The sequence below is a fragment of the Argiope bruennichi genome, chromosome X1 (genome assembly GCF_947563725.1).
Source record: "Argiope bruennichi chromosome X1, qqArgBrue1.1, whole genome shotgun sequence".
Taxonomy (NCBI): domain Eukaryota; kingdom Metazoa; phylum Arthropoda; class Arachnida; order Araneae; family Araneidae; genus Argiope; species Argiope bruennichi.
The window spans coordinates 80,505,606-80,519,869 of record NC_079162.1 but is presented as its reverse complement, the minus strand read 5'-3'; the positions used below and the strand labels follow the sequence as shown (position 1 = coordinate 80,519,869).

General features: G+C 29.9%; 1 protein-coding gene across 2 annotated transcripts in view; it reads left to right on the top strand.

Annotated features, from left to right (window-relative positions):
• The window catches only part of LOC129958123 (spectrin beta chain, non-erythrocytic 1-like), a 143,207-nt gene that overhangs the window by 4,851 nt on the left and 124,092 nt on the right, over window positions 1-14,264 (top strand). For both annotated transcript variants that reach the window (XM_056070320.1, XM_056070319.1), the window contains exon 2: window positions 13,268-13,438. In XM_056070320.1, coding sequence (XP_055926295.1) covers window positions 13,268-13,438 — 171 coding nt within the window. The remainder of the gene's footprint in view (window positions 1-13,267; window positions 13,439-14,264) is intronic.

The following is a 14,264-nucleotide window of genomic DNA, read 5'->3' as shown; positions in this document are numbered from 1 at the left end:
ACAAATTTCTAATGAACGTTATGATCTATTTCTCATCACTGGCGGCAACGTTTTTCAAAGGGGGTATAAGAAACTTAATTCGTCGCTATGGCAAATGCATGAATATTCATGGCGACTATGTCTAAAAGCAAAGATGATTGTACATGATTTTTGGCTATAAAATTTTCTTATATTTTTTTTTTATGGTTCATCAGAGCTTGAAAAAATGTCTCTCGTATATGCTTCTAAATTTTTAAGTTTCCTTTTAAGGGAAGGAAATGCGTTTGTAAAACTGATTTTTTAAAAACATTTTAGTTATAAATCAACATACAGATTTCCATCTTTTAAATGATTTGATTCGAAGTGTACATTTTAAAGAAGTGGATTTTTCTAATTAAATTTTTCTGAAATAATCTCTCTTCTCTTTTTTTTAAAGTTTCTAATGTAAATTTTCTAATGCATTCACGATGAAAATACTTATTATGCATTTGAATTATTTTAATTTGCTTTGAACGTATATTTTAATAGAAAATAGGATGAATTGTTTTTATAAATTAATTTTTTTTTGCGTTTTCAAGTTATAAATCAATACACAGCTTTCTTTTCTTTTGAAAGAATTATTTAATTCCGAAATTTTATTTTGGAGAAATCAGCCAGGTTTTTAGATGCAAGTTTGAAGAGGCTATTTTAGAATATTTTAGGGAAGAGAGCAAATTAGCACTTTTTGCTTTCTCGTGTACGAAGTATAACTAGAAGACACACACACACACACACACACACACACACACACACACACACACACACACACACACACACACACACACACACACACACACACACACACACACACACACACACACACACACACACACACACACACACACACACACACACACACACACACACTATAATTGTCAAAATGTTCGATCATTCGAAGATCTTGACCAATACCCACCTTTAAGACTTTCCTAAATCCAATTATATTTGTCTGTTTGTGAACACTGGACACATGAAATTTGATATATTTTAGATTTCTATCAAATTTTGTAAGAAATTCATTCAGATGAAATTTGTCTGTCCAGCTGTCCAAATACAAATCGAAAAGAACAAAAGGAATAAAATTTGCAATGTGGTTTCAGCATCTGATCATCCATATCAGATTTTGAACCAAATACATGGAGGGGCATAGCGCTATGTACATTCCTATGAATGTAAACGAGATAACTCAAAAACTGAGGGACTTTTATATGAAATTTGGTATGTGATTTTGTTGCTAACATTGTAATTCTTTATCAAATGTTACTTTTAATCCTTGAAAAACGAAGGTGTATAGATGCATAGTTTGGTTCTTCGTCTATATATTTCACTATACTACGAAGCACATAAGGCTCATGTGAGAGTTCTGAAAATAAAGATCTGAGCATTTGTAGGGTTCACGGCCTTGTCCAAGGCTCAAAATTTTTATGTTGTGTGCGGGGATAAGTTTCTTAAAGAGTATACGAGAGGATTTCGTGGAGACAGCTCCCTCTGACTTTTTTAATAGCAAGCCTAATGTGACGTTGTGATGTCACAGTCAAAAGCAAATGTAACTACGAATATTATTGATTATAGAATGGTTTAGCAAATGTGGGGCAAGAAGGGTATAAATACACGAGCCCCAGTCCCGAGAGGCGCTATGAGTACAAAACATTAGTGAATTTATGCCATTTTTTTAAAGTGGAAATTCTTATGGGAGACTAAAAACTAATTCCATGTCTCCTGGGCGTCACTTACATCATTACGCCACTTCGAACATCTGTTTGTTTTTCGTTGTCTTGCTTTGTGTTCGGATGTGCTCTAAAGCTAATATCTGACCGTTAATTTGCCAAACAAAAATTAATCGCAAATAACTATTTGCGAGTGATATTAAAGCTGAATATGAAAAAACTGCAAACAAAAGTAATTCTCAAGACAACGGTTTCATCGGAAACTAGTTTTATTAGAAATTAAAACAAGGAAATGGCACACCCTAAGAACATTTTGGCGAAATTTGACTCAAAAAAAATATTGCATTATTAAAAATATCAATCAACGTCGTCAACGTAATGCATATCTAGAAATTCTACGAGTTTTTTTTTTTAATTAATTTTTGTAGCAACGAATAAAATATTTGATGCTTGATTTGTTTATGTCATATTTGTTTTGAGTTATTGTGACATTTAACAGATGAACAACTTTTCGGCATAAAATTCATATTTTTAGTCTTGCCTATTACGATATAAATTTATTAAAGTGTCTATAATTCGTATTTTGTTGATTAGTAAAAAATTCTTCATTTTCTGCTGAAAGTTATATGAAAAATATTGGTACATATTTTTATTAATTTCATAAAAATAATTGCTTGTGTGCTGATTAAATTAAAAGATACGCGAAAAGTAAACAAGGATCGAAAGCAAGAGAGGGGCGTTTCAAAATGATTATCGATATTCTTTCAATCCTCCGTGACATCAAACATTTTTTTCTAGCATTGTTGTGGCTCTCCCGCGTATTTATGTGCCTCAAATCTTTCTTTTCTCTTATTATCTCTCAGGCACTCCCCTAAGATAACAGAATTATCTTTCATGAAAGCATTTTTATTGATGAATTCTTTTTATTTCCGGTATTCGATAATAACTTCGTATTACATTTCGACGACTGAATCTCAGAACTGTTAATAATTTATCATACGTATAAAAGCATTTTAGAATATGTCACTGGTTATTAATCTAAATAAAAGATTATTCTTATTTTTTAAATGAATTATTAATAATTATTTGCAGTTAAGAAGTGAGAATTCTCCTTCAGAGTTATATGTCATGAAAGCATTTTTATCGATAAATTTTTTTTTAATTTCTGGTATTCGATAATTTTGATGTTGATTTCAATGATTCACTCTCAAATTCTCTGATAATTTACGTAAAAATTCCAGTGCGTTTCGTCATTCAATCAATCACATCCGCCATTAATCCAAAAAAAGATGGTTTAGTTTTTAAATAAAATGATATTAATTAATTGAGGTTGAGAGGTAAGAAATTCTTTTAAAGCTAATATAAGGGACGTCAAAGTTTAATTTCATTTGTTATATTGATTAAAAAAAATAATACAAGCAAATTATTGAATTGTACTCATTTAAGGTGACTAAAGTGAAATTGATTTATATGTTATATTTACTCTAAAGTATAGTATAACTTTTGTAAGCGTTATTGTAATGGGTAAGGAAATGAATTACCAAAAATATTATAAGACGCTATAAAAATTATTAGTTAAACTTAAAACTGTAGAATTCTTTAGCTAAACTAAATTAAATATATTAATCGATAATGTAATATAGAGACATTGCTTCTTCTAAACATACTTTTCAAGCCTTCATCAGTTATATTAAATTCAAATAAAAATTACTGGCAAGAAAGGTAATATCATCTAATTAATGCATTTCGCACATTTATTATTTATGGAAAATTTTTGAATTCGTATGAAAGTTTCTTTGATTTGAAATATTAACTTAATTAGCAAACGATTGATTTCTGTATATCCAAAATAATATCGCTAAAACTTTTATGGCTAAAAATGCATATCAGTGACAAAATTTTCTTTAAGAACAATATACTAATTTTTATTGAATTATTCGGCATTATCCGAATTTAGTTGCTATAATTATTATTCCGAACACGCGTGAGCTAGCCAAAAATACAGTCCATCTTACTTATTGTAAAGTTTACATATTTTTATTATTACAGATTCTCTCTTTGTATATAAAGCTTGTTTCTAATGGTATTATTTTAAATGGCTCATTTTGAGATTTCTTTGGCAGATGGCTAATGGATATCAGGGGAAATCTGAATTAAAAAAATGTTAGTGGCATTATGTTATTGAGGGAAACAAGTGATAAAACAAGTAACGTCCTGACATGAGTTCCACCAAGAAACTCAGCTCATTGCAATCGAAATTCTGTTGATAGAAAATGTTAATGTAATTGAACATTTTCAGTTGGATAAAGATTGTGTATAGAATTGAGTATATGTCACATAGTGTAATTTCTTGTTGGTGACATATGATATAAAGTGGCTGTTGGTGATATGCGGCTGAGGGAAATAGAAGCAACAAACATGACAAACTATGAATCTCTCCAAGCAAGCTCAATTTACTACAGTCTAATTTTTATTGACAAAAGGAGTTAGAGCAACCGACATATGAAGCTGTATAATAAACTTTAAATGCCTTTTTCACAGTCTCTTTTACTTAGCTTTGGGGATTGCGTCGCTCTAATACCGATCATGGACTTGACAAACAATATTTAAAAGAATTAAAAAATTTAACTTTTGCCGTCATTGAATCTAAAAAGTGAACCTTTATTTCCTTAGAAATAATGTTCCATAAATTATTTTTTAAATATATAATTTAATAAATTCGAACTATCTGGATCAAATGTAGACATATAGATCAAATTATCTAAACTTGAAAGCTACTATTATTATTTCGAACAAGCACTAACGAGCCAAAACATATAGCATAGCTGTAGAAATTGTGCAGTTAATATTTTCTTTTAATCTGTCCAAAGATGTCTGTTTTTATATCTTGATCTTTATACTTATCTTAGCTCGAAGTAGGAATCCAAATATAACCAGATATAGATATCTCATTTTATTTGTGATAATAAAATGCTGGCAGAGCAAATAATCTTGAATCAAGCTGCACGCAACCAGCAGATAATTCTTTTCGACCAAGTTAATGAAGCAGTATCTATTGAAAAGTTTAAAGAAAATTTCGTATTTTAAGCTGAATTTTTAAAACCTATCATAACGCTTATTTATTAATTATTTTTAAGAAAGCAGTAGCGAATCAAAAATATGTGAAAAAACTTAAAAAAGTTAATTTGAGGGATGGGTTCGAAGATATTAAAGCATTAGAAGACAAATCTTACCTATTTTTTCTGTTTTCGTATCTTCTAGAAATGGTATCTAATAATTTGACAATGATGAAAGTATGGATACTTTAACCACTTGTGGTGAAATAACGTATCACGCACGTGGAGATGCGTTTGTCACAGAATCGCCAACATTGTGCTACACACGTCAGTAAGTAACTGTCACAGAAGTAAAAATAATGTTCACGATCCATCGACTGAGATTGATGTAGGAGCAAAATTTACAAGAGCACAATCTTAGGTCGAAAATTCATTCATTGAGAATAAATAATTTTTTTTCCGATTTCTGTAAGGTATCAGATAATTTGTATGGCCTTTCTGCGAGTTATAATAGACTGTTTTGGCACTCGCATTTGTGAATTTCTTACCATCGCAAGAGGTTAATTAACAGTAGAAAGTAATATGCCAAAAACTCTCGAAGAATTGACCATTTGTACAGATGCATCCTTTTTTTCCCCATTTGACAAGCCACAAACATTCCTGAAGTTTGGTACTTTGAAAAGGAGAATTATAATGATGTTGACAGAGAGAAAGAAAAACATTGTTGCAAATTTATTTGTAAAATAAAACCCGGAAAATAAAAAATTCCAAATTTTTTACAATGAAAATACAAGTCATATAGCATCTATTTTGGGACAATCAATGTATTAGCTTGCTTCGAAAAGATACTAACTTTCGCCCATGAGCACTGAATCTTTCATATTCTTGAAGTTATATAAAGTATTAGGTTTCTCAGAGAAAAACAACTTAATAATCCCGACTAGATCTATTACATTCATAAAATAAATTATTAAATAACAAATAAAATTTGCACTACAAAGTGTAATTAACTTTTCTACAATGTCCACTATAGAAATCCGTGTTCTTCAATAGAAATTTCCAGGCTTGCATTCATTATACATTAAGTTTAGTAAGATTAATGTAACGTTGTGAAGCCGTATGAGAGCTTTTGGGGGCAGAATATTAATTTGACCCTTTATCCCCTTTTTACTCCCATGTCCAGTCTAATTACCATTATGCAGAATGCATGGTTTTTGCATTCTTGTTGTATAATGATTATAATAAAAGACTTATAACAACAAAAACTATTAGGAATTAAAACAAATCTACAAATATTTCTGAGATTTCTAAAACGAATCCTTATACTCACATATGTATAATAATGCATTTTATTACTTTTCAGAATGCAAAGAGTTAAATCAGGATCAAACGGCCACTTGCATTATGAATTTTTGAGGGAATATCGTCTAGTATCAATGGTTTTTCGGTCTTGATAATGAGTTTTTGCTCCTCGGTCACTGCCCTATATTATATGTTAAAACAAAGATAATGACTCCCTGACAAAACCAGCCATCATGTTAATATTTGAGCGTCCTTGAAATACCTTTTCTTTTAAAATTTTTATCTTGAAAATTTTTTATCGTTTCGTCTTATTCTTCATTTATCAAGAGTTTTGACAAAGTACTCGTGATAAATATTTAAGAACTAAGCTTTTTATTGTATGTATCAACTCAGAATCTTATTTTTTCGTACTTTTTGTGCTTTGACTTGTAAAATGAATGCTTCCCTTTTTTATGCTAAGGTACAACTAAGTACAGAAATAACAATATTACCATCTTCGTTTTTGATATAAAAACTTGCAATAACATTTGCTAGATGCTATTAGATATATATTACTCGTGATTACGTCAACTTTACAATAAGAGCAGAAGACATATATTAAAAATATGTTTTACTTGGAAATCCAATTGAATAGACATTTTTTATTAATTGTAGCAGTTCATGACGATTTTATGCAACGTAGTTACCATTTACTGCGCCAAAAACGCTGATTGCAGCATATGATGCATTTTTTTTGCACACCTTTATACGATTTTAATAATTTTGAATCATGTTCATATGAAGAAACACCTCAGTGTCCTACAATTTGCCAACATAAAGATTTCAAAAAAAAAAAAAAAAAAAAAGATTCGATTAAATATTCCATGTCACAAACATTGCTGATCTTCGGCAGCTCTTTCGTGATTTGAGTTGCAAGGCGAATGGCTTGGTTAAAATACAAATAGTCTATTAGATAGAGTCTAATAATTTTAATCTGCAGTAAAATTTACCAATGCCTTAATCTTTGAAACGTCTTTAGTACACGAAAATAAGGGCTTCAAACAAACGACATCGGTTGTGCACACTAGACCACATGCATGGTGGATCTGTGATACTATCGAGTTTCTAATATGACGCAGATTGGGGATACCCTTGATGCATATTAAACCTACCATCGAGAGGCCGCGGTGGCCTGGTGGTAAGGTCTCGGCTTGTGAGCCGTAGGGTTTCAGGTTCGAGACCCGATTCCACCGAAGAACCGTCATGTAAGGCGGTCTGTTGCACGTTAAATCCGTCATGCCAAACGTCCTCTCGCTGGTGTGGTGTGGTGTGGAAAGAGGGTTGCCAGCTCAGGTGTCGTCCTCGTCATCTGACCGCGGTTCAAAATTACGAGGTCCGTCCCAAAATAGCCCCCGTGTTGCTTTACAACCGGACGTTAATATAACTAAAACTAACCTACCATCGAGGATCAAAATTCTTATTGGTACGGTGGAGAGTTTGGAGAAGGAATTGTCGGTTGAGGTATCATATCGTAATCTGATTATAGTTCAAAATTGCCCGATTTAATCCAAAATAGTTGTCTTACAACTTTAAAATGGGACATCAATTTATCCAAAATAAAACAAAAGCAAACCTTGAAAGAAAAAAAATTACATAACTGAAGACGAATGAAGAAAACCCTTCAAGATAGAGGGTACGAATTCACTACGTGATTATTCTGAAGTTAGGATGGAAAAAAAGAAAAAAAATGCTATTTTCTGCTGAATCTATTTCCTGTATTACTATCATTAGTTAAATACAGATTCCAAGGTTGTAAGTATATTTTCTCTACAGGAACATTTCGGTTTTCTTTTTTCAAACCAAAATCTTGAGATCATTTTTAAATTTTTATGTTACTTTGTATTTCGTCAGTTTTTCATCTCTTATCGTTTTGCTATTGTTCTCAACTTATCAATCAAATTTAAAATTTTCAAGCATATTTCACTCAAGTATCTATTTTTTCCTATCACTTTTCTCTGTTTCACTCGAATGTGATTATTGATGTTAAATCTCATCTGAAAGATTGGTCAATGTTATATTTATACTTTTCAGGATTATTCAGTCGACTGTGGTTATAACCTGTGAGCAATTTCTTTAATATTCCTTCATCCATGAATAAGTATTTTAATTTCCCTTCTCATTCATATCTTCTTTTGAAACTGTTTATCCTCTTCAGAGATCATCAGAAAGGAACATTCGAATATTGACAGTAATTGACAGTTCTGCTTATAAGCGAATTCGTCTCAGGAGCTTTTTAAATTACTTCTTCTGCAGTTTTGCTGCTTGCGTAGATCTTAAACTTATTCATAAACATCTCATTCTTGTAATCGAACTCATAAATCTCTAATATGCCGTAATTTTGATTCCCTAAGGAGATCTATCATGCATATGTGGATGAAAAGTCATCAGATAAATAAATGGTTCTCGCTGCACCTGGCGATATAGCAATCGTGATGTGGTTATGTTGATCTCTTTTTTAGTGGCTCGATGTATCTAATTCCGGTGAGGGGTTGATGATGGCCATTTTGTATTTCATCACAGTACCTATATTACTTTTCGCAGTAACCCGATTATTCAATGCTCTAGATGGAAAAGTTATTTACGTTTACATTTACACCCACTGATGGCATCTCAGATATAGTGATGAAAAGCTTTCAATTTAGTAATCGATTCTCACTTTTTTTGATGGATACAATAATGGTGTAAGGTCGAGTTACCCTCACTATAAAGATGGGTCATATCTTTGTGTGAGGGATGGATGCATGAGCCGCTTGTTAAGGCGGCAATAATGTATTCATCACAGTTCCCATTTTAAATTTCTTAATTACTCGGTCTTTCAGATTACCCTAGGTACTCTAACAAGGTAGTGGGTAGTTCATAATAAATACTTTTACTTTGTTAATTTCCTTAGAAACATTAGAGGGATTAATTGCATTTTGAGAGAAAATAATGTTTTTGCTTGCTTATAAATGTTTGCAAAAAGATTTCTGCAGAAATTTTAAACGAACATTAATAACGCGTATTGTTTTATAATTTTTTTTGTTTTATTATAAGGAAACCTATAAAAATGGAACTGAAATGTCTTTTTTTTTTGTATCTGATACAAATCAACGGAATGGATGTTTTACAAACATTTCTAATAAATACTGTAAAGAATGAGAAATGCTTTAATGAAAGTTTCGTGAGAATTAATTAAATAGTTAATATCTTAATAATATAAAATTATCTTTACATTGCAAAAGCAAATAACTTGTCAACCTCCAAGATTGGTTTAGTAAAATGAATTTAAAACTCAGAAAAAAGGAATATAAGTTTTCTTTTACCTAATTGATACTGAAACATGCGCCTTTAACTTGAAAATTGTTTTGAGGTTTTGTAGTACTTAAAATTGTTTGAAAATTTGAATACTTGCTTTTAACAGACAATAGAGATTTAAATTTTCTACCCCAAATGGTTACCTTTCTATTCCTTTCCATAAATACACTTTTCAGTAGCTAATAACAATGTTTCTCATTTTTCAAAAATTATTAATAACTATTGAAAAAATTAGTTATCTGAGGTTTTTAAAAGTCGTTTGGGGCCTCTGTAATTATTTTAGAAATAATAAAATTTTAAAACTCTTAAATGAAACATATTTTTATCTTTTAACTAGAAAAGACGACAGAAAGATTTTATATTTGAACCCCGCAAGATATTAATATTAAAAATTATTTAACCCACCAGACATTCAACAAATAAAACGAAATGTGATAAGTTCAACCTTTGCTATAAATAGGTCAGAAGTATTTCACCTTTACGAATATTAGTTTAGTTACTTAATATTTCGTTATATAGTTACTTTTTCCTTGGATAATAAGATGAAAATAATTTCATTCCGGGAAATGTTAGGTATATCAGCAAATAATCTATACAACAGAACTATAAATCTCCCTTATTTAGGTCCGGATACAAATCAACAACAACGAAAAATCATGTCTTTCCAAAGGTTATCTTTACATTCCATGATTCTATTTACATCAACTGTTTCTTAGTCATTTGATAGAAACAACAACAACAACAGCAACAAAAAATAATCTATACAGAGCATAAAGATAAGGTGAAATAGATTCTCTATTGAATTGAGAAATCGAGTTATCTTTTCTTTATAATCTGTGTTACTATATTTCCGCTGTCTGTTGAATAGGAGACACATTCTGTAACTGAATTAGAAATAACAAGGAGTGTTCTCGCCCTGACCCTGTCGTATACTTACAAAATATGGCGAATTTTGTGTAAGTATACGAGTGATGAGAAATAGTTTTTACCGTATTTCATGTGCCTATCTCAATGAATTTTTGAATTTTGATAGTCACATACATACGGCATAAGCAGATTAATAGACAGTCAACTTATTGTTGGATTAGATGCAAAATTTGATATACATGTACAATTGGATCTAATACTTTAACATCATATGCGAAATTTTATGTATCAGTTTTGCGAAGCTTTTGAGTTACCTAGTTAATCTGTGCACAGGCGAACAGACAGACATAATTCCAAAAGATTTTTTTTAAATGCATGGAGTCCTAAAGGTCGAATATTTGGACGATTACAATACTTTGTCTTTGTATACTTCATATACAAAAAAAAGTAAAATAATTCACACGGAATTCATGTGTATTTTCCTACATAATATCGTTCTGTATATTACTATTTCAAATAATTTTTCTATAATACTTCAGAGTAGAAAATCTTTGTAAACGGTTTCATCTTATTATCATTTCTTATATGTTTGTAAATTCTGTACATAGTTATTTTTTTTCTAATGTAAATATTTTGGTATTTAATAAAATCCCCGTAAGATGCCTTCAAACCGTTCTCGGATACGGGGGTATGAGAGAGTGTTCTGTTCTAGACGTTTTTTTTTTTTTTTTTTAGAGGGAGCAAGACTTTAAATGAATTTCATCGGCATTTATCTGTTTATCTACGTCATCATTTTTTTCTAAATAACAATGTTTTGCTTTGTGAATATACCACTTATTTTCCCTTTAAAGTATCACTCCCCCCCATTCTCTTTGAGTTCAATTACTTGTTAAAACGATACGGTACTTATAAATGGTTTATTAGCACTTTTAAAAATGTAGAAATTCTTTTCGACTCATAATGTAAGCTCTAAATGCTGTTATTTGTAATTACATTTATTAATTGAGAAATAATATACTTATGGAAATGGAAATAATTCAGTTTCATCTGATCTTAATCACATGAAATTTTGAGTTCAAGCAATTCCGAAAAACGCCTGCTTAATCGAAATTCAAAGTACATCTAATATAAATTAATGAGATCCGTGTCAAAATAACCATCATGTTGTTTTATAGTAGATCGTAAATATAACTGTATTGTGCATCAAACATGCAAAATCCTAAAGTCATAAAAAAGTAAGAAATAATTTTGTTTGAACAACTCAAAACTGATAATATGATGAAATTATGATGTAATAATATGATGAGAATAATGATGATAAAAATGATGATAATATGATAATAATACGATGAGAAAAATCTGAAGGACGAATGTATGAAAAAAGTCATTTACGGTTTTGTTTTTTCTTATTTAACGCTTTACTCATAATTTTCTCAACTTGCTTTGTAAAAAATAACATTTATTTTCTTTGGTGCTCATTATGTTTCGAAAACATTTTACATCTATTTAAGAATTTCTATTGTTTTATAGCTACTAAAAAATTAAAGCTCCCAGATCGTCACTTTTTATATGAGATTTTCCATCGAATAATTTATTACAGAAAAAAAATAATTCGATAATCACAAAAGTCGTATTTCAATGATCGATTGCATTTCAATAATCAAGTTCAAAGAATATTTATTCAGATATAACTTTAAGCAGAAAAATTCTCCCATAAAACAAGGATTATTTGCACCTGCTATGTAGCGGACTTTTACAATATGCATAAGTTGACATTAAACTGTGACTCATGAGAAATGACTATCACCTGGCCAGTTTCCAACTATGAGAATGGATTATTTTACAGACAGACCACTCATCGTTTCTTTTCTTTCTCTACTTATTCTAGGTTTTGTGAAATTAAGGCATATCTTTTTATATTTTGAAAAATATGCATTACATAATTTTTCAGTATAAAATACTTAATATAGGGAATTTCTCCCTAGATATGACTACACTTTAATATCAGTGCTAGGTTTATTAAAAATTATAAATGTATATATAATAATGTAACTTGGGGATTATTTTACAGACATATTACTCATCGTTTTTTTTTCTACTTATTCTACGTTTTGAAAAATCACGATATATTTCTTTATATTTTGAAAAGCATGCATTACATAATTTTTTGAATATAAAAAACTTGATAAAAGGAATTTTTCTTTTAGTATATGACTACACTTTAATATCAGTGCTAAGTTCACAAAAAATTATAAATGTTTATGTAATTATGCAACTTCTGTAACAGAAAAAATGCCATATAATATGCTAATTTTTTAAATAAATCTTATAGTTATGGGGGGCATATTAATCACTTTCTCTTGATTTTGTACGACATAGCAGTATATCAGATAACGCTTATTTTCTTTAATATCTAATTTGAAAACACAATTAACATTTTTATTAAGAAATAAAAGCTAATTCTTCATGGATTTGAGAATATTTTAATTTGTTCTTCTCTTTTGACATTAATCTAAATTAATTTTCTTTTTATACATAAGACTTATCAGATTTTTTTTTTTTATTTTCGTCATCTACCATACATAAAATAAAAGAGTATTTCCGGTAACTTATTTAGAAAATTTGAATATTTATTTCAATGCATAAATTTAATGAAAAAAGTGAAGTATATAAAATTTATATCTTTATCAAATCTCTGTGTGTATGGAACAAAGCAGAACGCTAATTTTCTGTTTAAAATATGTCCTGATGACTCCCAAAAGTTTTTAATGATTTGCTGAATTAGTTGAATTAATACAATTTTACGCCTATGGATTTATAATCTAATTTATAATATTCGTTTATTTTTTTATTGTATTATTTTAACACTGACTGTATAATACGTTTCATTGTAATAAGCATTTTTTAAGTAAAATATTCATTAATTTCTTATAGTTGCATCAAATGATCTTAATACAAGCACATAATTAAAAAGTTTTCATGTCATTAGATGCCACTAACAAGAATTTGTTTCCTTTTTTGCAGCATTCTCTGTTCATTGATGATTTGTTTGTTGATTTGGGAGATGGGGTAAAGTTGATGAGACTACTTGAATCTCTGACTGGTGAGAAGCTTGGAAAACCGGCTAAGGGATCAGCCAGAATTAATAAAATTGAAAACGTTAGCAGATGCCTAGCCTTCCTTCATAGTAAAAAGGTATGTTTTTTAAAAAAAATGTTGAAATTTAAATATGAAATGAAATTTAGGAAACCAATTAAGTATCTAAAGCCGTAAGTCTTTTTTATACGTTTGGTTCTAATATAATGAGTACGGTGTGCCTTTGATGCATACTTGCCTTTTCATGTCAGTAACAAAGAAGACTTGACTTGCCTTGAATCATCATGATGTATAATGCCTAATGAATTCTAATATAATGAGTACGATGTGCCTTTGATACATATTTAGACCTTTCAAGTTGGTAACAAAGAAGACTTGACTTGTTTTGAATCATGATGATGTTTAGTCAGAAAATGTTAGACTCGTGGTTAAATAAATTGCTTAGTTAGTAGTGAAAGCGACTACTAACTAAACTAGTGACTCAAACTAGTAAATTCATTATTTTATTACTTTACAAATGACTGAAACTAGTAAAAAGTAATAAAATAGTGAAGGATTTCTTATATGGATAATTGAAAACACCTCAAGAGGGAATTCTTTTCCTTTTTATTGAAAATAACGATGGGTTGAATTAGATGGGAAACTAGTTGAACTGAAAGTAAAATTTCACCATAGACACGGATGATTAAATATCTCCTTTTTCTCTGACGTATTAAATTACTCATCAGGAATATAACCTTCTCTTGTTGTTGGATCGCATGATTATTTGGATAGTGAAATAAGGTTTCGTTTTTGTTAATTGACCATAGCTCAGTATTACGAGACCTGTTAATAAGAATAGATTCTTTAAACATTTCTCAAGTGGCAAGCTGAAAAACTTGCTATCACATTAGCTTGATGGAAGAGTTTCCGATGCGGAAATATT